The sequence below is a fragment of the Emydura macquarii genome, unplaced genomic scaffold (assembly GCF_026122565.2).
Source record: "Emydura macquarii macquarii isolate MOO-44397 ecotype Brisbane River unplaced genomic scaffold, CSIRO-AGI_Emac_v2 contig_318, whole genome shotgun sequence".
In the NCBI taxonomy this organism is placed as follows: domain Eukaryota; kingdom Metazoa; phylum Chordata; order Testudines; family Chelidae; genus Emydura; species Emydura macquarii.
The window spans coordinates 12,170,513-12,195,568 of NW_027130455.1; the positions used below are offsets into that span (position 1 = coordinate 12,170,513).

Sequence of the window (25,056 nt, forward strand, 5' to 3'; positions counted from 1 at the left end):
ATAAGAGATGCTGTTTCTAGCAGAATGGTTGCTCAGTCTTATCAACCCTTTTTCCTGTTTTTCTGTTTTCTCTTCAGTTCTTCTGATATCATCTCTGTTTCTTCCTCCTTTTATGTTTGTTCTGTCCCAAACTCCAGTGTCTTTCCACTTACCCTTATCTTTAAAATGCTTTGAGTTCCTGACATGAAGCATTGTATGAGTGCTAAGTACATTGTTATGGGCCAAATTCATCCCTGGTGTTACTCCACTGAAGTAATTTGGAAGGGGGGGTATATACATACACACTGTCTTCTTCAGTAAACAACAAACTAATAAGAAAAAATGATGATTTTGTCTTGTCCTGAAAGATGGTAGAGACATAACCTGGGGAATGGCAAGGGAAAGAGCATTCCAGAGGAGAGCTGCAGGCCCTCAATAGAGAAGGCCTGGAATTCCATCCTATCTATATATCTATAACTATTCCATCCTATCTATACCTAGGAACAGTCAACCTCACAGACCTCTGTTTCTTGTGAGGACCACGGTACAATATTGTGGCAGCTATGTGGAATCATAGGACTGGAAGGGACCTCGAGATGTCATCTAGTCCTGTCCCCTGAATATTGAAACAAACTGCAGGCTGATAATAGAGGAAACCATTTCTATTTGTACCTATCCTGATAGTCCCCAATGCTTGGGAAGTCAGTGGAAGTTAACTGAACTGTATTTTTACAGATTGTCTTCCAGGGAAACAAAGATTCCTTAAGGAAGGAATTTCAGCCTTCACCCTGAAATTCCTCTAGACTACGTGTAAGCCATTTCACATTATTTGACCATGTTTTCTTGGTTGCTTTCAATTGTGCATGTTACTTGTTCATTTTTTAGTAGGGAATGATCTCAAAATACCCTTGTATGTCTGCTTGTATTTAAAAGGTAAGGGAATTAACTGGAATGTTTCCAATTTTCCAGATGTAATATTTTCCAAAATAAGTATGGGGTGAACTGTGGGATAATATCATGTGAACATTTTGAGTCACACAGTAATATCCTGCAGTTTGCAGAAATCTGGATTTTTTCCAGAAATAAATATGTAGTCTTTCTTACAGAGATACTGTATTTAATAACAAGAAAACAGAGTCTGAGTGCTAGCCACATTGATATTGCAGCACAAACCAAAACATGATACTCAGTCAAATTTACATCTGCTCTAATTCTATTGGCTTCAATGGAGTTACACCACAACTGGATCTGGCCTATTAAGATGATGTGCTGTTGATTCAGTAGCTAGTAATTCTCTCTCTTAATCACTTGACTTAATCATTAATTAAAGGCTAGATTGAGCCACAAAGTTCAACCCTGGACAAATAGTAAAGGACAGTGGGTATATGTACCATCACAAGAGTAGCCTGGGGCAGGAATTGGGACCCAGAAAGTCACAACTTCTTCCATGACCCTCTTCTCTTTCCAAGGAAGTAATTTTGTGCAGCCATAAAAAGGGTGCAAGTTACTTCCTCCCTTGCACTCGTTCAGCTCTGTTGGGCACTCCATCCCACCCACCTGCTTGGTGGGAGAGATCGCTGCCACATGTGATACTCCCTCCCACTGGCTGATACTTTGCCTCTACCGTATTCACATCCCTCCTAAAAACCCACTTCTACAGCATCATTTACTAAAAATGAACTTGATCTATGATGAAAAATAAGTGTACCACCAAGAAGCATCTCTAATCCGCCAAATCTGAATAATCTCATAATCATATCTTGGAGCCATGTCCTTCCTCCACACTCCCCCTTCTTGTATTTGTTTTATCAAGTTAATCATTTAGAGCCAGACTGTGGCCAGTTGTGCATGCCTTCAACACCCTTTGATTCCCCTGCATCCGCAGGTAGTAGCCCAGGTGGTGACAGTAGGCTTAATGGGGCCACAACTTTCATCCCCTCACCCTCCATACATGTGGATGGGAAGGAGCAAAGCTTTAGCCCCATCCACAATCTGCTGATCAGTGCAGCTGCATTGTCATGCCAGGGGATGTATGCTGTGCCAGGTGTAGTGCTGGCGCAGAGTACATTCCCCAAAGCAGGGGAGAGAGAACCAGTAGAGGAAATCTTTGGGTCACAATTTGTTTCCCAGTCTGCTTTAGGAACAGTGCTACAATATCTTTCTTTGGTTCCCATCCACCAGCTCAGCAGACAAGGGGGCCAACTGAAGTCTTTGGACCACTTTCTGTCTTGTACAGGCTTCACAGCTTTGTTCATCTTTAAGCCTTTTTGTTCTATGTCATTTTTTCACCATGTCTACACACTGCTTCCTCAGTCTTTCTCTGTTTCTACTCTGGGATGTATCACCATGTATGGTATCCTTTTCGGGTCCATTTCTGACACAAATCCAAAACATGGCAGTCTTTTTTTTTTTTTTAATCTTCTGTAACAGCGTAATTTCTTGCCCAAGCCATTTTCTTATCACTTTGTTTTTTTATTTTCTGCAATCTTGACATGCTCAGAATTCCCCTCAGCCAGTTCATTTCTGTAGTTCATCGGCTTTTTTCCTCAGACTTCAACACTCTGACCCATACAGCAGTGTCGGCACAGCAGTTGTCTCCTACATGCTGATTTTTGTTTTTATAGAAATGTCATTAGCCTTCCAAATATTGCAGGGTTTCTCCAAATGCAGTTGTGGCTCGTCTGATTCTTCTTATGTAATTTCTTCACAGTTCCCATTCTTCGATACTAGTCCTCCATGTACACACAATTTTCCACTTGTTCTAGTTCTTTGTCTCCGGCTTTGATTTTTATCTCTTCCTCTTGTCTGCCATAATTTTTGTCTGCTATATACTGATCTTCAGTCCAAATTTTCTGCTTTCCCAGTCTTGTCAGTTATTCTCTATACGTCCTCCTTGGGCAATGCTATATGGTCAGTATCATCTGTGTCTGAGACTATTCACTGTCCTCCCACAGAACATTACTCCCTTTATTTCATCTCTCAGTGCTACCGTCATTACTGTTTCCAGTACCAAGTTGAACAAATCTGACGATGGCATGCATCCTTGTCTCACTTCTACGGTCATCCTGAACCATTCCATCTGCTTCTTGTCAGCTCTCACCACACTCATCGGCTTGCTGTCGCTGTTTTTTTTCAGCTCAGTCATTCGCTTGGGTATGCCATACATTATCAAGACATGCCAACAATCCCTTTATGCCAAATGCTATCACAAGCCAGGTTGAAATCTACAACGCTGTTGTAGCAGGTTCCGTTGTGTTCTATGTACTTCTCCAATATGTCTGATCACAAATAACTGATCTATTGTATTTCATCTGAATCTAAATCCAGTCTGTTCCTCTGCAAGCACCGCTTCCATGTACCTGTTCGTTCTCCTCTGCAATATTTTGGTGAATGTTTTTCCCGGCACAACATGGTGCCCCAAACATAGGGCTCATGGCAAAGCTGTGATTGAGCCCTTAAATTGTAATCTTGTTGCACTGGAACCTGTCTTTTATATGTTACCTGTGAAGTGCCTAGCACACTTGTAGCAGGTATAAAATAATAACTTTCAGAATGCAGGATCAAGGCTTAAAGCTGGACCAGGAGAAGGCCAGCTGAGGGATAAAGACAAGCAATCAAATAAGGTCACAAAGTCATCAGGAGAAGGTAAATAAAGTATTCACACCACTGGAAATAAAGGCAAGATTTTTTTTTTAAATAGGTGCCTAAAGTTAGGCTCCTAAGTCTGTATTCAGGTACTTTAATCAGTATCCTGATTTTTTAAAAGTGTTAAGTCCCAAGCAGCTCCCTTTGAAGTTTATTAGCTCAGCATCTTAGAAAAATAAGGCTGTTGATTTAGGGTTAAATTTTCAAAAGGACTTAGTGATTTTCAGTGCCTTAACTTTAGCATGTCCAATTTGAAACACCATAAAGATGTTTGATCTTAAGAAAGTTCCAAGCACCCATCCTTTGAATGTAAATGAAGGAAAAATCAAGGAAAGAAGTGGAAACAACCTGACAAAAACTCTCTCTAGAACTGTTTCTAAACGTATCTACCTTCAATGAACAAAACTCCTTTTTCAACACCCATAGCTACTACATGTGAGATATTTTTCTTCCATTTCTGTAAAGCAGCTTAGAAAATCACTAACTGCCTTGCAATGAAGAAAAGATTCTTGAGGAAACTGCACAGCACAGAGAGCAAGAAGGAATGTTTTATATATATGGTATTGTTAAGACTCCCATGTGACATAAATATAATAAACAGTGGTTAAGAATGGAGTATTTCTGTTTTTCCATGTATTTGTGATGACCTAATCCACATAGGCATGACTCCATTTTGTGACTTGTGAGTTACTTTATCTTTTCAAACTTGTGAAATAAACACTTGTATTCCACAGTTCCTCATTGTGCATTCTTTCTTCTTCTGTAAATAGACTGTAAATAAAATGAGCAGAAAATGTGCTGCTTTGGCCATCATTCTGGGATGAGGGAGTGTGTGGAAGGGGGATGGAGGGGACAAGATAGCATGAAGCCCCTCCATGCATATTCTGTGCATTTGGGGGCTCTATTTTACTTGAGGAAGAGGAGTGGTGAAATTGTTTTATGCACATTCTTGCTCTGCTCTGTCAAAATCCCATGAAGGGCACTTTTGACCCAGGAATCAGTGCTGTCTTCAGAACAAGGTCCTGATATCTGTGGGTCAGGGATTGACGTGTCCTGTATAATGAAGCAGCATTCCCCCAATGGGATGATTCAGTAGACGTTCAAGGGCATTGATTCACTTCTGAGTCAGAGGCTATGTCTACACTGACGGCGGCAAAGTTACCGCCGTCAGATCAACTTATCTGGATCGACTGAGCGGTCAGTGAAGACCCACTCAGTCGATCCAGAAGTCAATGTACTAAAACCACCTCCTCAAGCGGCGTAGCACTGCGTCGACGGGAACACAGTTCCCATTGGTGCAGTGCAGTGAAGACAGCGCACAGAAGAGACGCACAGAAGTCGACAGGAGTTACACAAGTTGACTGCTGCCGAATCGCCGAGGTAAGTGTAGACCAAGCCAGAGAAACTGAGTTTTCAGAGGCAGGGCTATCTCTTATTGAATCACCAATACCACTTCCAGCAGTACCTGCTGCAAACCTCTTCTCATATCCTCTACTTGAATGATAAAAGGGTACTTGCGGGAATCATGAGTTTGAATCCTGGCAAGGCTGACTCATCTCTTCCTCATTCTGAGGTAGAAATACACTGAGCCCTGGTCTACCTGGAAATTTGGCAGCAGTCGACGGGAGTTAACGCAAGCTACTCTGTGTAGCTTGCGTAACTCCTGTCGACTGCTGTGCTTCCCTTCTGCATACAATCTTCACTGCACTGTGCCGACGGGAACGTTCCCGTTGACACAGCGCTACGCCACTTGAGGGGGTGGATTTACTGCATCAACTTCCTGATCGATTGAGCGGGTCTACACTGACCGCTCAATCGATCCAGAAAGATCAATCTGACGGCAGCGACTTTGCCGCCGTCAGTATAGACATACCCTGAGTTCCATGCTGCATGTGAGCCTTTCAGAAAAGACCTTAAAACTGAAGTCCTCTCTGATTTGCACAGAAGGAATTCTTAAGTGTAGGGGATTGCCCTGTTTTTATGGTCAAAATCTCCCCTACCCCCCAATATGGTCAAAATCTCCCCTACCCCCAGTGTCAGAGACTGGTTTATTTAAGTGATACAGGCAGTGTTTCCTGTATGTAATTAGAGATTGATCCTCCCTTGTTTTGCACCGTGAGCTTCATAAGAAGAGACACCTTTGCACACTGGCCTATTCCATAGGTGATTTCTCCATATGTGGAATTATTGCATGTTCCCCCATCTTCAAGTGTGCAATGAAATCACCCTCTGGATACGGTTTTATTTCCAGTTGTAACCTACAAATTCCACGTTTGGCTAATAAGAGGCTTTGTTCCTTGGGCTGCACATTTTGGTTGAAACCCAGATTTCTCTGTATTTGTATTCACATTTTTCACTACCTTAAAAAAATCTGGGGCCAGAATAATGAATGACCTGAACTTCTTGCATTATTTCCACCACCCAAGAACTTAAGTACAATGATAATGCCAATTTTCGTATTATTTTGGCCCCATGAATGTCTCCCTGAGAAGTTAAAAATGCCTGTGAAAAATACCAACCTAAACACCAGAGTTCACATAAACTCTAATTATTTTCTAACCGCCTGTATAGGTCTAAAGGTTATTAAAGGAATTGTCAGGCTACAACTATAAATATTGTTTCAAAATGAAAGATTATTCCACACTCAATTGTGTGTGATGCAGTAATAATAACGTAATCTTACAATTGTGCCTTTCCTGCCAAAACACTTTACATTGCTAGGATGCCATAGTGATCAGCGCTACAACAAAAGCTAAAATATAGACAGATGATGGGCTTGATTCTCTACAGACTTGTACCTTGTGTAATTAGCTGCATGTGTGTAAGGTGAGTACAAATTTGTTGTAAAATAACTCCCCGAGGTGGAGTGTGGAGCATCAGACCCTCTGTGCTAGATTGTTTTTGTTGTTGTTTGTTTGTTTAAAAAGGGGGGGGAGTTGTAATGGAAAAATGTTTCTTGGTTATAAATATTTTTTTAATTTTGGGGTCGGTGGGTGGGAGGTTATTAACTTTTTGTGCCCTGCTTTAGTCACCAGGCTGGTGCTGGGCAGAGCCAAGAACAGTCATTGACCTGTTTGGCTGTTCTTATGCCTGTCCAGAATGGGTGATTAGGGTAATAGGCAAAGATGAGACCAGCCGAACACCTCCTCAACTGCTCTAGTCTCGAATGGAAGTGGAGGCACTAGGCAGAGGTGCTCTTGGCAGCAAGTTGAGGCCAGTACTCTGAACTGTCAGAGGTAGACAGGTGCATCTGAAGAGCCAACAGAATTAGCATAGCTGCAGCTCCTGTACTTCCTTTCTGTCCTAGCACCGATACAGTTCAAAACTAACTGTTTTAGCCAGACTCTTTTACCAGACTTATTTGGAGCTAGTGCAATTACAAGGCATGTGGAATGTCTGTGAAACATTCTGAGCACCTTTGTGAACACATAAAGGGGTAACTGACAATATTTTGGCTACAAAGTGTTCTCACCACCATTTCAAATGCTTGAACCAGTTTTGTAAAGGCCAAAAGTCTCTAGCATAGAAAGGCCTTTCAGTGAGTGTAACAGTGACCTGTAAGATTAATTTACCAATTTTAATGCTAAATAAATGTTGGCCCAAAACTGGTCAAACCAGTCCTAGTCAAATCCTGGCATCAAGTCTAAGGGTTTGTCTTCACACAAAAGTTGTGCCACTTTAACTATACCAGAAAAATTAAAGTGGTACAACCACCCTAGCATGTGCTGAGTGAAACTGGTGTAAGGCACCTCTGTACCAGTTTAATGGCATCCACACTAGGGACTGTACCAGTAAAATTATATTAGTAAAAGACCACACCCCTAGCTGAAATGGTTGCACCACTGGCCATCCACGGATAGAAGGGTCATTAAAAAAAGATAAAGAATCCAAGAACAGAGCGGAAGAGTACAGTTTGGAAGTGTCTGGCATTCAAAGACCATGTTTGAAACAGACTATGTGCGAATGAACAATATTTCTGTAAATTGGACCATCCTACTGCCTCTGTAATTATTCTGGGCCTGATTCTCATTTACAGTAAGGGTCATTTACACCACTCTGGAATTTTAAAGGGGCTTTAATAATATATACTTGTTTTAGGACTACTTTGCAATGCCAGGACAGTGGAAATAGGCTTTACTGTAAATGAGAATCAGGCCCATAGTTTCCACTACATCAAGTTGCCTTTTTGTGTATGTACAAAATCTACAAAGGGAGTGTGGGTATAGCTAACCCAAGTTCTGGGCAGAAGTAGGACATTCTATCCTTGTCTGTGATATGAAAAAAGGTTGCTTTCAGCCATGCTTGGCATGTTACTATAGACTGTAATGTAACTAAGCAGGACATGTAGTTCACATGATTTTTTTGTGGGGAGAAAGTAGTCCATTTAACGATTTCACCGGCATGTTCTGACTGCTTTGCCCTTCTCCAGTGATACAAAGCAACCTTGAGTAAGTGGCCAGTAAAACCAGTTTACGCCAGCTTTGCATCACCGGGGTAGTGCAAAGCAACTGGAGCATATCAGAGAATCTGGCCTCTAACCTACCATTTATTGTGGAGTTTATATGTAGCCTATCTTGATATTTTAAACAAATTATTACACTTTGGCCATGTCTATTTTACAGACTTCTGCTGATATCACTGTGTCAGTCAGGGGCCATGTCTACACTAGAGGTGCTCTGCTGTATAACTATACTGGTATTCTATAGCAGGAGTATGCACCTAGTGAGCCTGCAGCTCGTACAGGGAAAGCTGCATTTTTACCAGTATAGCTTATTCTTCCAACAACCACCCCATCTCACCCCCAAGCAAAACAAGCTATACCAATAAAATCAGAGTTTTGCCAATATAAGTGTGTCTACATTACAGGCTTCTGCTGGCACACAGGGATTACAGGTCCTCACACCCCTGACTGACACAGTTACGCCAGCAGAAGTCTGTAAAATAGACATGGTGAAAGTCTAGTAATTTGTTTAAAAGATCAAAAGCGGTTTCTATAAGTAATATATTTAGAGGTGAAGCAGTGTCTAATGCTTTCAAAGAAAGTATTACTTCTCTCTTTGTGCCCTATGCAGATAAAGGTGAGCTGAGTGACAGCTGGATTTCTGGTCATGAGTTAGAAGAAGGCTGCATTGAAATGCCACAGGGGGACTTGCAAGTACAGCATGTGCAAAGAGGGACAAACGCACTGGAAGTAACCAGTGAAACTCCTATGTAATCAGACAAATATGGGAAACAGGAAGATCCAGTTGGAAAAAGGGCTTTGGAAAAAAGGAAATCAGTGCAAATTTGCAAAATGACACGTAACCTATAAGAGAAATGTAACTCAATTTCTTTCCAATGTCAAAGTTAAATAACATCCCGTGCATGCTCTGTCTATTATTTCCAAACTTCCAGACTGATTTGGGATTGCAAAACAGAAGTTCTTCAACCAAGGCAAAAATGTACATTCCTCCAAGACTGCACATTGTACGTGCCAAATTTGAAGTTATAAAACCAAGCTGTTTCTGAGTTATCTAAGTGTAAAAAAACCCCTGAACAATTTTTCTGAGATGAAAAATATTTATCTTTTCCAAAAAAATAATAATCCTTGGAGCTAAGATCAAGCATGGGAAATTTCAACCCAAAAGGTTAATCTATGAGAAAGTTATAACCAAATAAAGTAGCAGTTTAGAATGAAAGTGATATTATGGAAGCTCAGCATTCATTCCATAGTTCAGGCTGAAATTTGCTCCCCATTGAGTCTGGTTTTCAAATCATAATCCACTAATTTTTCCAAGCAGAAACAGATCTTTAAATTTGACAAATTGCATTTCTTTACAGGGTAGAGGTTTTCTGGCAAATATGGTAAAAATCTGACAGCAAGTTTTAAAATTATAATGTTTTGACAATGTAGCTGGGTTTTTTTTTTTTTAAGTTGTCCTAATGCTTTTTGGCTGATCAGATCTCAATAATGGCTTGGCCTAGAAAGTCCATATTTGTTTTGCTGGTCTTGCTGAGGATATGGGGTTTTTTATATCTTGAGATGAGGGATCGATCAGGAGTTTGAAAGGAGAATAAAAGTTGCCTTTAAGTGTACAGGAGCAAATGCAAACTGACTTCTCACTCCCAACTACCGAGCAGAACCAGAGGTGGCAGGAATGGGGATTAGGAGACGGAGGACCATAGAGCCATACTTCCTTCTCTTGAATGGTAGGATGGGTCACATTAAGGAGTAGGAGAGTGTTGGAGCATAGGGACTTAGAGAAAGCACATAGAAAATAAGGGAAAGGAGAGTGAGTTCAGGGAACCAGGAGAGGCATATAGGGTGTATCTGCAGTGGATCTGGGCAGATAGAGATGGGGACAAGGTAAGGGGGAGTGCATACAGTATCATAGAATCATAGAGTTGGAAGGGACCTCAGGAGGTCATCTAGTCCAACCCCCTGCTCAAAGCAGGACTAACCTCAGTTAAATAATCCCAGCGAGGGTTTTGTCACGCCGCAACTTAAAAACCTCTAAAGATGGAGATTCCACCACCTCTCTAGGTAACCCATTCCACCTAGTGAAAAACTTTTTCCTAATGTCCAACCTAGACCTCCCCCACTACAACTTGAGACCGTTGCTCCTTGTTCTGTCATCTGCCACCACCGAGAACAGCCTAGCTCCATCCTCCCTGGAACCCCCTTTCAGGTAGTTAAAGGCCGCTCTCAAATCCCCCCTCATTCTTCTCTTCTGCAGGCTAAACAAGCCTAGTTCCCTCAGCCTTTCCTCATATGTCTTGTGCTCCAGTCCCCTAATCATTTTTGTTGCCCTCCGCTGGACTCTCTCCAACTTGTCCACATCCTTTTTGTAGTGGGGGGCCCAAAACTGGACACAATACTCCAAATGCGGCCTCACCAATGCCGAATAGAGGGGAATAATCACTTCCCGCAATCTGCTGGCAATGCTCCTACTAATGCAGCCCAATATGCTATTAGTATCCAATGTAGATAAAAGCCTCCCAGTTTTCTACTCCACCTCTCCTCTCTCCTCGCCCTGCTCCATCCTCTACCCTCAACCCCAGACAGGTAGAACTCCCACCATCACACACACACACACACACACACACACATACGGACTTGAAAACTGGAGGAGAAGGAGCCCTGCTCTGGTGAGGCTTATAAGAAATGTCTCAGCAGGGTTCCCGTCCTGCAGATCTGACATGCTAAACCCAGTTTTAACTTCTGTAGCTCGTTCAAAACAAAACAAAACAAAACAAGAAAACCATACCCAGAGAAAATTAATGTCTAAAATCTGTTCCAGTGGAGTTCCGCTTATGAACAGTTAAGGGATCCAGCAAATTTACCACAACTTTATAACCTTTCATCACTCACTGCCACACTGCCACCCCTATGGTTTACACTAACCAATCAAACTCAGCTGAATTATTTAACATTTATATTGCAGTGGCACCCAGAGGACCCCAGTCAGAATTGGGGCACTTCAGAACGAGACACTGTACAAGTGCATAATCAAAGGTAGTACCTGCCACAAGGAATTTACAATGTAAGAAGACAAATGACGCGCAAAAGGATGAGGAGAGAGGGAAACAGTCAATCTTATTATATTTTTAAAAGTACACCCAAAGATCAAATTATTAGGAGCTACATTCTCATAGCCTTGTTCACACCGAGCAGCACCTTTCTTCACAAGCAGGCCCATGGATTTCAGTGGTAACCTTTCTGGAAAAATGTACGGTTCAACGTGAGTAAAGGGATCAGGCCCTAGGAGATTACTGAAAATTGCTTCCTTGAATAACAAATGGGATTTTACAGGGCCCTTCCCACTTGAGCTAAAGGAGAAACAATTCTTTCTGATATTAATGGCCTATGACATGCAGCTGACCTGTTCTCAAATCTATCTAGTTATGCACATACATGCAATCACTGTATGTGTGTGTGTATATATACTTTTGCACATGTATATAATTTAAAAACATGTATAGACAGAAACCACTCAAAGATGAGGTGAAATCCTGTCTCATTGAAGGCAATGGGAGTTTTGCTATTGACTTCAGTGGGGCCAGGATTTCACCCCAGCTCCTGCATTCCTGTCCAAATTATTCAAACAGTTCAATATATCTATATCATTGATCTTCCTGAAGTCATAGTAGAAACCCAAGTTCATTAGATGTGCCATAGGCAGATAAGCATGTAATATATTTTGTGATTAATACCAGGCAGCTCAACCATTCTTGCCTTTTCCTACTTTGATCTATTTAAAGGAGCTATTAGGCATGTGCTTATCATTGTGTTATTTAAGCACTTAGCATATATCTGAGGTTCAAAGTAGGGTAATTACCTTCTTTTCCAACTAAGATCACTAGTATGATCTGCCATTGCCTTTCCCATTGCTTTTGTTTTGAAAACTAACTCCCATCATCCAAAAGATTTCCCAAAACAAATACAGCAATGAAGCATTTTCTAATATTTATTTTGTGTTCTAAAGGTAAAAAAAAAAAAAAAATTGATATGGTAGCTGCTTTTCTGAAAAAATATTCTTGTTCATGTGACTTTAAACACCCTGCTTCTTACCTAAGTCAAAGAACCAGTTCCATGATGGGCAATAAGTTTTGCCGTGAAACCTGCTGAAGATATAATAGCTGAATTATTTCAGAGGAATTAGGCATGTGGCCTACAATTTCAGCGCCTATCTGTGGCAGAGACTGCACATTACAAAGGATTTGCTTTACTGGGGCAAAAATGCATACATTTTAAGGCCAGAAAGGAGAACCATGATCCTCCAGTCTGATTTCCTGCAAGACAAGCCAAAAAATCTCACCCCATGTGATGGTATTTCGCCTGTATCAGTCTTTTGACTGCTTCATTTCATGGCGTTTCGGAGTACATGTTGTCCAGTTGCTTGTGTGTGTCTGATTTAGACTGGAAGCACTTTGGGTCAAGGAGTGTATCTTCTCTATATTTGTAAAGCACCCTGTGCATTCAGAGCACTATAGAAATTATTAAGAATAATAGTCAAACAAATCTAATTACAGCAGAAAACTCTGGCAGTTAAAGATGAGACTTAGAGGAGCTGAGTTCAATTCCTGGCTCTGGCTTAGTCACTCTGTGCCTCAACTCCCCATCTGTAACAGGGAGATGATGATAATACTTCCTCCCAGGGATGTTATGAGGCTACAATTGTTTGTGGCTAGGCCAAGTTATTACGGTGATAGGGGCCATCAAAGTACCTATACTGATGAAAGTCTAGTTAGGAAACTATCTTATTAGATGTGAACACTTTTAACAACCATTCAGTACTCAAACATTCTCACTAACAGTCACTCATTAACAGGACTCTTAAATAGGGCTTTACAAATATTTCCAAAAAGCTGTACAAACATTAATTAATTAATTGATGACACATTTTTGCTAAAAGGAAAACCAGCTTACCCAGAACTTACGACAGGTGCAAAACCATGCTGGGAGGTCTCAAGTCTGAGCCCATTTCTTTACTCTTATCTTTATTTCTGACATGACCTACTAGATTATCCAGTCTCAAAAGTCAGGATTTTATTTATTTATTTATTTTTGTATGTTTATACAAATACCAAAAAAGGTACCTACCCATACACTTTGGCTGCTCTTGACATTACTTTTAACAGTACAACAAAAATTAATATCCAAACATAACTGAAGCACAGCAGTACAATTTAACTCACTACCAGCAACCCAAGATAACTCAAAAGCTCAAAACCCCTGTCCCCCACCATTTTCATGTACCTGGGGAAAAAAGAGGAGCTGTGCTGTGTCCCCTGAAGGTCATCAAATTTGATCTATTTTGGAACAGGGAGAGAGTGAATTCCTAAGCTCTGAAGCCCTCACAGAAAGCAACTATGCCAGTAACTTGCTCTTGTGTATTCCAGCAGGGATTCAGCTTGAGCACCTCTGTGCTGGTTTGGCACAGGGAGAAATGTGAGCTTTACAGGTCAGATGAAACACCTTAAATGTCACCCACAAACCAAGAGGCAACCAGTGCAAATCACAGAACTTGTTGAATATACGTGAGGCAAGAAACTCCATTAACGAATGGGCCGTCACAGTCTGCATACAAAACTTTGTTTATTCCTATCTAGGATTGATGAAGAGATGGCTAAAAATTTGTGCCAGTAAAAAAGTTACCAAGTGCCCGGCTCCTCCACTTTTTCCTCTGAACAGGTGTGTTCTTAAAACGAGAGCTGTCTGAAAAACGTAAACCTGTTTTCCTGAAAAAATTCAAAATTCCAAAGTGGTTTTTCATTTCAGCATTCAAAATGAGTCTATTTTTAACTTGTTTATGTTGTGGTATTGGTGGTGGGAGGAGGGTTCCCCCAAAATCCATTTTTCAGTAAGCAAATTTCAATAACCATTTTGAAAATGTTTTCAAAGTTTTTGATAAAATTTCAGGAAAAAAAAATCCAAAAAGCCACTACCTTTTTCACAAAATTCAAAATTGTTTGCAACATTGACAATTTTTAAAAGGGCATTTTTCAACAATAACAACAAACCTTTAGTTTGAAAAATATTAACCAGCTCTGCTCAAAATGTAGGATCAGGACACTGAAGGTAAGAGGTGCTTAACAAACTGCACTTGCCCATGAAAATATGCTATTATAATGAGGGTTGATTATAATTTTTTCTTGTGAATAATGCCTTTGGCTTGAAATTATTATTAATTATTATTATCTGACTTGCCATAATGCCTAGGAGCCCCAGTCATGGACCAGGGCCCTATTGTACTTGGCACTCTACAAATACAAAGACTGTCCCGGCCTCAAAGAATTTACAATCTGGGGGCTGATCTACACTTGAAGGTTAAGTCACCTTCACTACATCGCTCAAGGCTGGGAAAAATTTAATGCGCTATCCAACATAATTAAGATAACCAAAGCCCCAGTGTCAACAGTTAGGTCAATAGGAGAATTCGAACTAGCTACTGCCTCTTGGAGAGGTGGATTTATTATAGCAACAGAAGAACCCTTCAGTCTCTGTAGTAAACATCTGCACTTCAAGAGCTCCAGCTGTGCCAATGTAGCATTTCTAGTGTAGATACACTATTAGAGTTAGGTAAGTCTAGGTAAGCTCCTTCCTTCCACCTTTAACATAGATCCTGCTATTACTGCCCAGCATGCCCAACCACCATGCCAAGATGTGTCTTTGCTTGCATATGTAAGCTGTACCTGCATCCGACTGGTTTGGGCAAGAGAAGAATAAAGCAGAGTTTCTCAGCCAGGTTGCTGGCATCATTCTGATGTTACCACTCTTCGAGAGGGAGGGAAACAAAAAACTAAAGTCAGATGGTTATTTTCTACTGGGTTGACTTTGACATTTGACTTCATATGACCACTTTGTGCTGCCCCATATCTTATCAGTCATTCACTCTACTGTGATTAGCAGGAGCCGCTTGCTACCTAGGCAGTAGACTGGCTTATCTTGGAAGTGGGACTTTGTAGAGAGGGAGTAGGATAGAAGACATGGGAGGCTTGGGGAATGGAAACGGGTGAGTGAGGGTTCCCCAGATGCCAGACAATGAGGCCTTTCCCAGGAGGTGCATATGGGCCAAGAGCCAGAAGGAGTGCAGGAAGACGCTCCTTAGGAAAGGAGCTTGGGGCATTGCACAGAGGGTGCTGGAGGGTTCCCAATGCGAGGTTGCTAGGTGAGTTAGCTTATGGCAGTGGTTCTCTTTCAAAGTAGCCCGCCACTCCCCTCCAGCTGGCTGCAGAAGGGAGCCCTTGCCTAAGGACCCAGGCAGAACATGTTGCCGCGGGACTATCAGACGGGTGCAGACTCCTTGCAAGGGGATGGGAGATCAGTGCTCCCCTTCCCCGGCTCCAACAGAGAGCACGGCAGAGTGCTCCACCTGGGTCCATAGATGCTGAGGTCCCTGCTGGGGCCAGAGGGAAGGGAGCACTGATCTCCTGTCCCCTTGGCTGCAGAAGGGAGCTACTGCCTAGGCACCCAGATGGAGCGCACAGGGCTGCAGGAGGCGTGCTGTTTCTCTGCTGCAGCCAAGGACACAGGAGATCTGCAAGGAGGCTGTCTCCTCACAGAACTACTTCTGTATGGCCGCAGGGGGGCTGCTGGCAGAGACTGTAAAAATAAGATCTATGGCCCTCAAGCCAAAAAGGTTGGGAACCACTGGCCTATGATGTGGGGGGAAGGTGCCCGATGGGGGGGGGGGGGAGGGCTTTTCCAGAGATGCTGAGTGAAGTGAGGGAGGACGATTCCCAATGGGAGGTGTGCTGGGTGAGTCCAGGGGAGAGGAGAGGTGAAGTTTCTCCTAGTGGTTCTGGACCAGTTGGGACAGGAGAGTTCCCAAGGGGGCGATGCTGGATGAGTCGGAGGAGAGGATGCAGGACAGAGGGGCATTTTCCAGAGGTGCTGGGTAGGACGGTTCCCAATGTGGGCGGAGTGGGGCGTTTTCCAGAGGTGCTGGGGAGAGGAGGTGGGGCATTTCCCAGGAGTGATGGGGGGTAGGAAGGTTCCCAGTGGGGGGAGGCGGCATTGCCCCGGGTTGCGGGGAGAGGGTTCCGGGGGAGGGCATCGACCCAGGGGAGAGTTTGGAAGGGGGGGCGCATTGCCCCAGAGTGCAGGGTAAGGGCTGGGGGTGAGGGGCTGGGAGGAAAGGTGGGGCACTGCCCGGGTTGCGGGGAGAGGGTTCCGGGGGAGGCCATTGCCCCAGGGCAGAGCTCAAGGGGGCGCACGGCCCCAAGGTGCGGGGAGGGACCCGGGAGGGGCCGTGGGGCATTGCCGCAGGAGGAGGAGGAGGCGGATTCCCGGGGCCGGCGCTCCGCCCGCTCGCCCGCCCGCCGTCCGTGGGTCGCTCCGGGGGCGGGGCGGTCCCTCCCCTGGGCAGTGTCTCCGCCGGGCCCTTTAACCGCGGGCCGCCCCGCCCCCGCGCTGTCCGGCCGGGCCGTGTCCGCAGAGCGGCCGCGCGGAGCCCGTCTGGCCGGGGGCAGCGGCCGCTCGGTGCAGGGGCGGCGGGCGGGGCCCGGCTCGGCGGGGGCGATGGGGCGGCGGGGCTGCGGGCCGGGCTGGCGGCTGCTGCTGCCGCTGCTGCTGCTCGGCGCGGCTCGCGGCTTCGGGGAGGAGGAGGAGCGGCGCTGCGATGCCATCCGCATCGCCATGTGCCAGAACCTGGGCTACAACGTCACCAAGATGCCCAACCTGGTGGGGCACGAGCTGCAGGCGGACGCGGAGCTGCAGCTCACCACCTTCACCCCGCTCATCCAGTACGGCTGCTCCAGCCAGCTCCAGGTGGGTGCCCCCTGCCCTGCCCGGGCTGCCGCCTGGCCGGCCCACCCTGTAAAAAACCCCGCCCTCTCCTGGAACCCCCCGCCGCCTGCCCCCCGATGGGAGCGGGGCTCCCCTCCCGGCAGCCGGCGCTCGCCCCCTCTGGATGCCAGGCCCGCGAGCCGGGGCTCAGGCTGGGCGAGGGTGGCAGGGTGCCCCTGGAGCGCCAGGCACCGCCTCGCGCGGGAGTCCCCCTCCGCCTTCCCTTCCCCCCCCCCCCCCCCCCACACACACACACCTTGGCACGCCCGGCGCAAGTGACATTCAGCGGCGGGGCTCGCGCCCAGGGATCGCGTGGAACAAACCCAGCTGGCGAGAGGGGCAGACTGCAGGAGAAGCGCTGAAGTTACGGTGCAAGCTGCACACCCCCAAAATTTTCCCCAGTGACACCCCACCCCAGTTTATTTCCCAACCTAATCCGGTCCTAAGGTGCTATAGAGGCTGTTAACGCTGCCTTCCAGCAGTAAGGACTACCCCGAATGCTTCCCTCTTTTACTTCTTGCATTTGTTCTGCGAACTGCCCACTGATTCCAACTTTCAATCTGTTGCATTTCTTGCCTTTGTTTTGTAAATCTACTTCAGCCTCCTGGTTTCCTCTGCAGTCTGCTGCCGATTTGGGAGCGCTCCTGGGAGGGTTTCAGGACTGAATTATTTCTCAGCTCCAGTTTCTAGGGTAGAACAGTGTCAAAATATCTGCTGGCTTTAAAGAAAAGTTTGAAAAGAAACTATTAAGAGGGTGAAGCAAAGATACACTTGGAAACTTACAGCCGCAAAGTGGCTCAAGATTAGCTTTTGCCTTTGGGTGTGAATCTGCAGATAAGAAACAAGGTTACAATAGCATTTAATTCCACAGGGCTTGCAGCTGCTGAGAGACTGAAGTAAAATACACAAGGAACCCCGTTCCCCGTCCTCTTTCGGGAGTAACCTCCACATAAAGTCAAGAGCTAGGAGAAGAAGCCAAACATTTCTGTTGATTGGCACTGCTGTACTTTTCCAAGTCTGTGTTCCCTTCGGTAGCCCAGGAATTTGGACTAGTGTGGAAACTAAAGAGAACACCCGAAATCAGGGTTAATGCATTGGCTGATCTCTCTTTATGGGTTTGAAAATGTCACTTAGCCTAATGTTAAAAAGATTACTTTTACTGCTCAAAGAGCGTGAACTTTCTCACTGACTTCTTAAAGAAAAATATTTATCCTTAAACACCATGAAAGTACAGCATATATTAAAGAGACGGACGGCTTCAAGGACATGACTTTCCAATTCAGATGCTGGCACATAAATCCCTTCACTTATAACCTTAGATCAGAGGTTTTCAACCAGGGATACAGGTACCTCTGGGGTTACTTCAGAGAATTGTAGGGGGCAGGCAAGAGGATGGGGCAACTGCCCTGGGCCCCGTGCTTTGGGGGGCTCCACTCCAGAGCTGGCAGGAGGCGGGTGGCTACAGCCTGCCTCCCACCTGTGCGGGAGCCAGGCAGACCCATGCTGAAGGGGCCAGGCACTGGCCTGCGGGGGGGAGGGGGCACTGGGCCAGCTTTCACAATGCGCAACTGGAAGCCTCCTGCGCCTCCCGTCCCTACTGTGTGTCATGAAGGGCAGGCTTGGCCACCGGGTGTCGGGTGTCGCAGACCCAAGGTATGCCACTGGAGCTGGGTGGGAAAACCATGCAGGGGTACTTCAAGTGAGACCGTACTTGAGACCGTAGGGGTACAGTTTCTAAAAAAGGTTGAAAACCCCTGCCTTAGATAACACAGTTATTATGTGTAAGGAGCTGGTAAACTGATATGCATCCAGTGTGTGAGTGTGAGCGAGAGAGACTTTTCTTGTCATTGTAAAAAAAAATCAAAGGGACACAGCATACAATCATGATAAGAAAGACCCCCTCCAATAACTTCACTGCAGGAGTTGCTCTCCCATATTAATGACAAGATCCCTATCCTACCCATTGTTTAGACATTACTGAACAACAAACTTGCTTCTTCAGTTAGTTGTATCCAAGCTAATAATTGCCTGGCTTTTTTTAAATGATGAGTTTTACATATCGCTACAAATCTATTTGCTTTGTTGTACACCAGAATTACAACTATTCAAATACTGAGCAAATTACAGTATCCAACTTTATCGTAAATGCATATTTGCTCTTATAAAGACCAAATTCAAACATGAATGTTGTTAATTCAAGGAGCTATTAATATTTTATCTGTTTTGTTTTGGTTCAAGTTTTAAAAATCTCTGTGCAGTCTCTAAAACTAAGATCTATATATTTGTGTTGAAGTTTAAATTACTTATTCCGTTTGTGCTTTGTCACCTGAAATTGTATCTTGGAGGCTCAGATCTAGGATTAAGTTCTGCTCGCCTTTTCTGAATTTGGACCATTGATTTCAATAAAGCTGATCTAGTATGTAAAATAATCAGGATTTGGCCTCAAAACACTTTTTGAACTGAAAACAAGTGATGAGGTTTTTAGAATATTTTCCCTTGGTTTCTTTGCTACATGCTGCTCCTTGTTTACTTAGGCAAAGTATAGGACTGTACAATTAAAGAGGATAGAGAGGGAACTTGCTATATAATCAACCAATTTTTGTCTTCTTTTAAAAACACACATTTGACTGTTGTTTTTCTCTTCCAGTTCTTCCTTTGTTCAGTCTATGTTCCAATGTGCACAGAGAAGATTAATATCCCAATAGGTCCCTGTGGTGGCATGTGCCTTTCCGTCAAAAGAAGATGTGAACCTGTTCTGAAAGAATTTGGATTTGCCTGGCCAGACAGCCTAAACTGCAGTAAATTCCCACCCCAGAATGACCACAACCACATGTGCATGGAGGGACCAGGGGATGAAGAGATTCCGCTTCACAGCAAGACATCCTTGCAGCCAGGAGAAGAGTGTCACACCATGGGATCTAATTCAGAGCAGTATATCTGGGTAAAAAGAAGCCTGAGCTGTGTCCTTAAGTGTGGCTATGATGCTGGTCTCTATAACAGATCAGCTAAGGAATTCACTGATATCTGGATGGCCGTGTGGTCTAGTCTGTGTTTCATATCAACTGCCTTCACAGTCCTGACCTTCCTGATTGATTCATCCCGATTTTCCTACCCGGAGCGTCCCATCATATTTCTGAGCATGTGCTACAATATTTATAGCATTGCTTATATTGTGAGGCTGACTGTAGGCCGGGAAAGGATATCCTGTGATTTTGAAGAGGCAGCAGAACCTGTTCTTATCCAAGAAGGTCTTAAGAACACAGGATGTGCTATAATTTTCTTACTGATGTATTTTTTTGGGATGGCTAGCTCCATCTGGTGGGTTATTCTGACATTAACATGGTTTCTGGCAGCTGGACTCAAATGGGGCCACGAGGCTATAGAAATGCACAGCTCCTATTTCCATATTGCAGCCTGGGCTATCCCTGCAGTGAAGACCATAGTCATCTTAATTATGAGACTAGTGGATGCAGATGAGCTCACTGGTCTGTGTTATGTCGGCAACCAGAACCTAGATGCGCTCACTGGCTTTGTCATTGCTCCACTTTTTACCTACTTGGTTATTGGAACTCTATTCATAGCAGCAGGTTTAGTGGCCTTATTTAAAATCAGGTCTAATCTTCAAAAAGATGGGACTAAAACTGACAAGCTGGAAAGACTGATGGTCAAAATTGGTGTGTTTTCAGTGCTATACACTGTCCCCGCTACATGTGTAATCGCATGTTACTTCTATGAAATCTCCAACTGGACTGTCTTCCGCTATTCAGCGGATGATTCCAGTATGGCAGTGGAGATGCTCAAAATCTTCATGTCTCTGCTGGTGGGTATCACGTCTGGCATGTGGATTTGGTCGGCCAAGACTCTGCACACATGGCAGAAGTGCTCTAACAGACTGGTGAACTCAGGGAAAGTGAAACGAGAGAAGAGAGCGGATGGTTGGGTGAAACCAGGGAAAGGGAATGAGACTGTGGTATAAACAAAACCCATATGCCGACTTCTCACTCAAGAAGGACTTGTTATGTGTAAACACTTAGAAATGTTGCTGGGGTGGTGTGGGGAGATAAAGTACAAAATCTGTCTCTGAAAAGAAGCCTTAAAAACTAAGCAACAATTTCAAAAACACAATAGCCATAAATCATGCTGCCCAAAATAGGAAAGCCCAGAGAGGCTTTGCAAGCTGTGAAAAATCTGAACATGTCACATATTTGTAAAACAGGATGTAATGTACTAATGTCATTAGAAGCCATGGGGTCTTACATCTAAATACTTGGGATGCTGATTTCCTTGAATCATGTTATAGTGCGTGGAGGAGAAGAGGGCCAAATTCTGGGCTGATCTAGGGTTTAATCCTGTGAGCTGCTGGGTGCTCTCAGCTCCAATGGACTGCCATCACTCCCTTTGAATTCAGTATCTTAAGGGAAGTGGTCAGCACCTTTTAGAAGAAGGATTAGGTCCTCATGCAAATACCAGCTGGCTTTCCAGGTATGTAAGCAACTCATAAACAATGAATTGATAGGATTCAGCTAGGTGTTAGGATGGATGGCTTTATAGCTCAGCTGACAACCTAATATTAACCTCTAAGTTGGCGCACTCTTTGCTGTCTAAAACATCAGTACTTTACTTGATGCGTTTAAAAGCTTCACTCAGTACGCTTATCAGACAAAGCAGATTAATTTGGAGATAGAAGCATAACAACATATATAGTTTCCATTTATCTACACCCCGCTCCCTTTCCTTGCCCCCATTTGTCCTTTTAGGATAACCTGGCTATTTCCAGACTCTGACTACTTTATTCCTCTGCATTAATAACATAGGGTTTTTTTGTTTTTGTTTTTTTAATAGTTCTCCTTCCTACTGCAATATACAGCTGAGAGAAAGTGAATGGAGAGCATTTTGGAGACAAACTCTTTATTCAGCAGAACATGCAGTTTTTCTCCTAGTAAACTTATCTGGCTCTCCCCAGAGACCTATTGCATTAAGCAATTAAGACTTAATATATTTCACTCTGTGTGATTGCATCTATGCAGACGCCAGTCTGGGAGAAGTGAAATGTTAAGTTCCTTGGCAACTTCATGTTCACACAGATCAGTTGTATAATTGTATGTGTCAATTAAAAATAAAAGAACATTCTCCAACCATGACATAGCAGTACAGCTGACTGGCTCAAACCCATGGTCCCGAGAGTTACTTAAAAAAAAAAAAAGTGTAAGAATATTATCAGTCTTCAGCAATAATGGGGACATTTTCCTTTTGGAAAGAGATCCATGGAGAAGAAATCCAACTTCTTCTTGGTGAGTAATTGTTTCATAGTTAGTGGTAAGGTTCCTTATCCTGTTTCATGAAGGGGCATTGGCGTTCAAAGCATGCTTGACTCTGGCATTTGTGAATCTCCTGCTTAATTAACGGAGTATGATGTAAACAAATAATGAGCAGAATTTAAGTGCTCCCCTTGAAGGACCCACCCTTGGTTTTACCTGTCTGCCCTAAAATCTTGTTTCATCTTCTGTGCATGAGGGCCTGATCTGGTGAGGTGCTGAGTGCCTTCAACTCCCATGGACTTAAGTGGTAGCTAAGGGTATGTAGTCATGAGGCAGGCCTGAAAGGGGTAACCTCTTTATCTCTCAAACTGTGTTAAAGGCATATATTGTGTCTGTGCTGAAATATGTGCTTGAAAACAAAAAACAACCTCAGCTCAGTCTGTGCAGTTGGGATCAGTCACTATCAAAGCAAGTGACAACTTGACCTACCCACAACACATCTTGTTGTTGTTGTTTTTAATACCAGCTCTATGTTCTAGATGAGCCTTCCAAATCCAATCCTCTATCAAGTCTTGTCAGTAAAGCTGTGTTGGAGCTATGTATTCTGTTCTGGAAACCCAGAGTTCTGCAAGTACGAAAGCTGTGGATGGCTGGGCGTCACCATGACGTGATATAAGGATGCCAAATCAGAAGCTAGCTTCAAATTCTGAGGGATGAAGGAGAGGGGTGAGCCCTGGCACTGGGTTAAGTGAACGGGCCAAAGTCATCCAGGTGTCCCTCCAGTGAAGTCACAGGTCAATGACCCCAGATGATTCATATACACTGAACTTCATGCTATCTGATGTGCTCGACCTGTGCATTTTTATCCTTTGTCATCCTCCCAGAATTTAAGGGGTGCCCTTTCCTATTATCCTTGAATTTCAGAGCATGACTCCTTAGATCTTATTAGAATGATAGCACTGGTGAGTAGTGACATCTGCAAGTGAGTCAAATGAGGATAATATTTTTTTACTTCAGGGGCACTGGAGCAATTGGTATAGTGGGGGGGGGGGGGGTGTGCTGAAAGCCATTGAACCAAACTCTAAACCCTGCATATGATGGAAACCACTTCAAGCCAGGGGGTGCACGGCACACCCAGTTCCTGCGCCTCTGGCTTATGTTGCAAGGTGATGGGAAGATGAATCCAGTAAAGGTTGTGAGGCACTCAGATGCTATGGGGACAGTGGCCACATAAGTGCACATAGCGACAGCTCTCCCTCTGCACTTTTGGAGGCATTGTGCCTGCCTGAGACACAGTGAGCCTAAATTAAATTATGTACCAGAGTCCAGTGGTTTTATTTCTGATTTTCCTCAAGGTAATGAGGCAGAGAATCTGACCCCGTGCCACAGAAGCACCTTTGGAAAGGCAAAACGTAGGTATGTTCATTTACCTTGCTGTTCAAATGGTTCAGGCATTGTGATTGGAAAAGCCACTTTAGATCATGGCTGCAGCATAGCAATGATGAAGGCTGAATATCAGCAACTCACAGGTTCTCTCGTTTCAACAGAGTTATGAAGTTGAAGCCAAAAAATGTGTGACTAACCCTGTCCTGGAAGTGCCATTGCTGTAGCTATAAAGCTCAAAACTTTACAGCAGTTACCTTTGCTGGTTACCTTCCCCTCTTCTTTCTCCCAAGCCAGTCCCACCCCCATGTGGTGTTTTGTGCTGACATACAGGCTTCTGAAATGTCTGACAGAAAGGTACAAGCAAAACTACTTATGATAGAGCTTCAGAAAGAGAAACTAACTTGTCTAAGTAAATGGACACTGATTGTTTTTGGATGTACAGAAAGTATATCGGCATTGATGTATGTACTGTAAATTTCTAATTTATCATTGTACAAAAAACGTTGCTATTTAATTTTTGTATCAAAATAAAATTGTTAACCTCTGTGAATAAGTAATGGCTTCTGAGTCTTGATATTTTTTGTATGTTTTCTTTCATAAACTGTCTTTATCCTACTGTTGGAAACACAAAGCATTGTTTTTTCTTTCTTCCTTTAAGTGCAGAGCGTCACGCTGTCTGGAATAGTTCACGACCGTCAGTACCAACCCCAGGGGCAGACTGTCAAAAAGCAGGGCAGACACCCCAAAGTGGTGGTGTGTTCTATAATTACATTTCACCAACCCAGTAACATATGTGATCTCCTGAAGCACTATAACAATCTTACCATGGAGTCACAGACAGTCCTTTTGGACACTCCAGTCAATCGTACCAGCCAGGCACTGCACTTTGTGATAGTTTCTGTACCCCAAAGATGACAAAAGATGCAGGAGTTGCTTCCAGTCCCAAGAGACTAGTCACTTACCCCAGGTCAATTTGTATCTCAGACCTCACACCAAAGACAATTCTTGTAGCCAATCCTGTAGTAAACTAACCAAGGATGAATTAACTAAGGAAAGAAATGACTTATTACAAAGTTAAAGCAAGCAATCTTATACACTAATGAGTTACAGTCTACTACAGTCACCTTTTAAAATCATAATCTGTCGGCACTGAATGCACTGGTGTTCTTTGCTTCTGTTTTGTAGCTCCAGCCCTGTAAGAGAGTCCAAATAGCCAAAGAGATGAAAATTTTCTTGTTCCCTGGCTTTATTGCCTTCTTCCAGAATTCAAGCTGATGGGAAGAGCCCTCTTATATGTAACCTCTTTCTGGCTGTGAAGGGGCAATTAACAGAATCTTTGTATGGTGATGTCCCATTGTGGCCTGTTTAGTTTTCATAGCCTTCTTGATGAGCAGGAGATGATCTCTCTGACAGGTTGAGAGTTTCAGAGCAAACTTTTTTTTTTTACAGTTATAAAGCAAAAACTTAAATATTACCTTACAGCATGTGGTAAAGATATAAGCGAGATTAATGCATGCA

The 25,056-nt window shown here is 43.8% G+C and overlaps 1 protein-coding gene across 1 annotated transcript; it reads left to right on the forward strand.

Annotated features, from left to right (window-relative positions):
- Positions 1-16,627: 16,627 nt before the first annotated feature.
- FZD4 (frizzled class receptor 4) lies at positions 16,628-24,091 on the forward strand. Its single transcript, XM_067567524.1, has 2 exons — positions 16,628-16,876; positions 19,542-24,091. Exons 1-2 carry the CDS (start codon positions 16,628-16,630, stop codon positions 20,868-20,870), a joined length of 1,578 nt encoding a protein of 525 aa, XP_067423625.1. The 3' UTR covers positions 20,871-24,091.
- Positions 24,092-25,056: the final 965 nt, after the last annotated feature.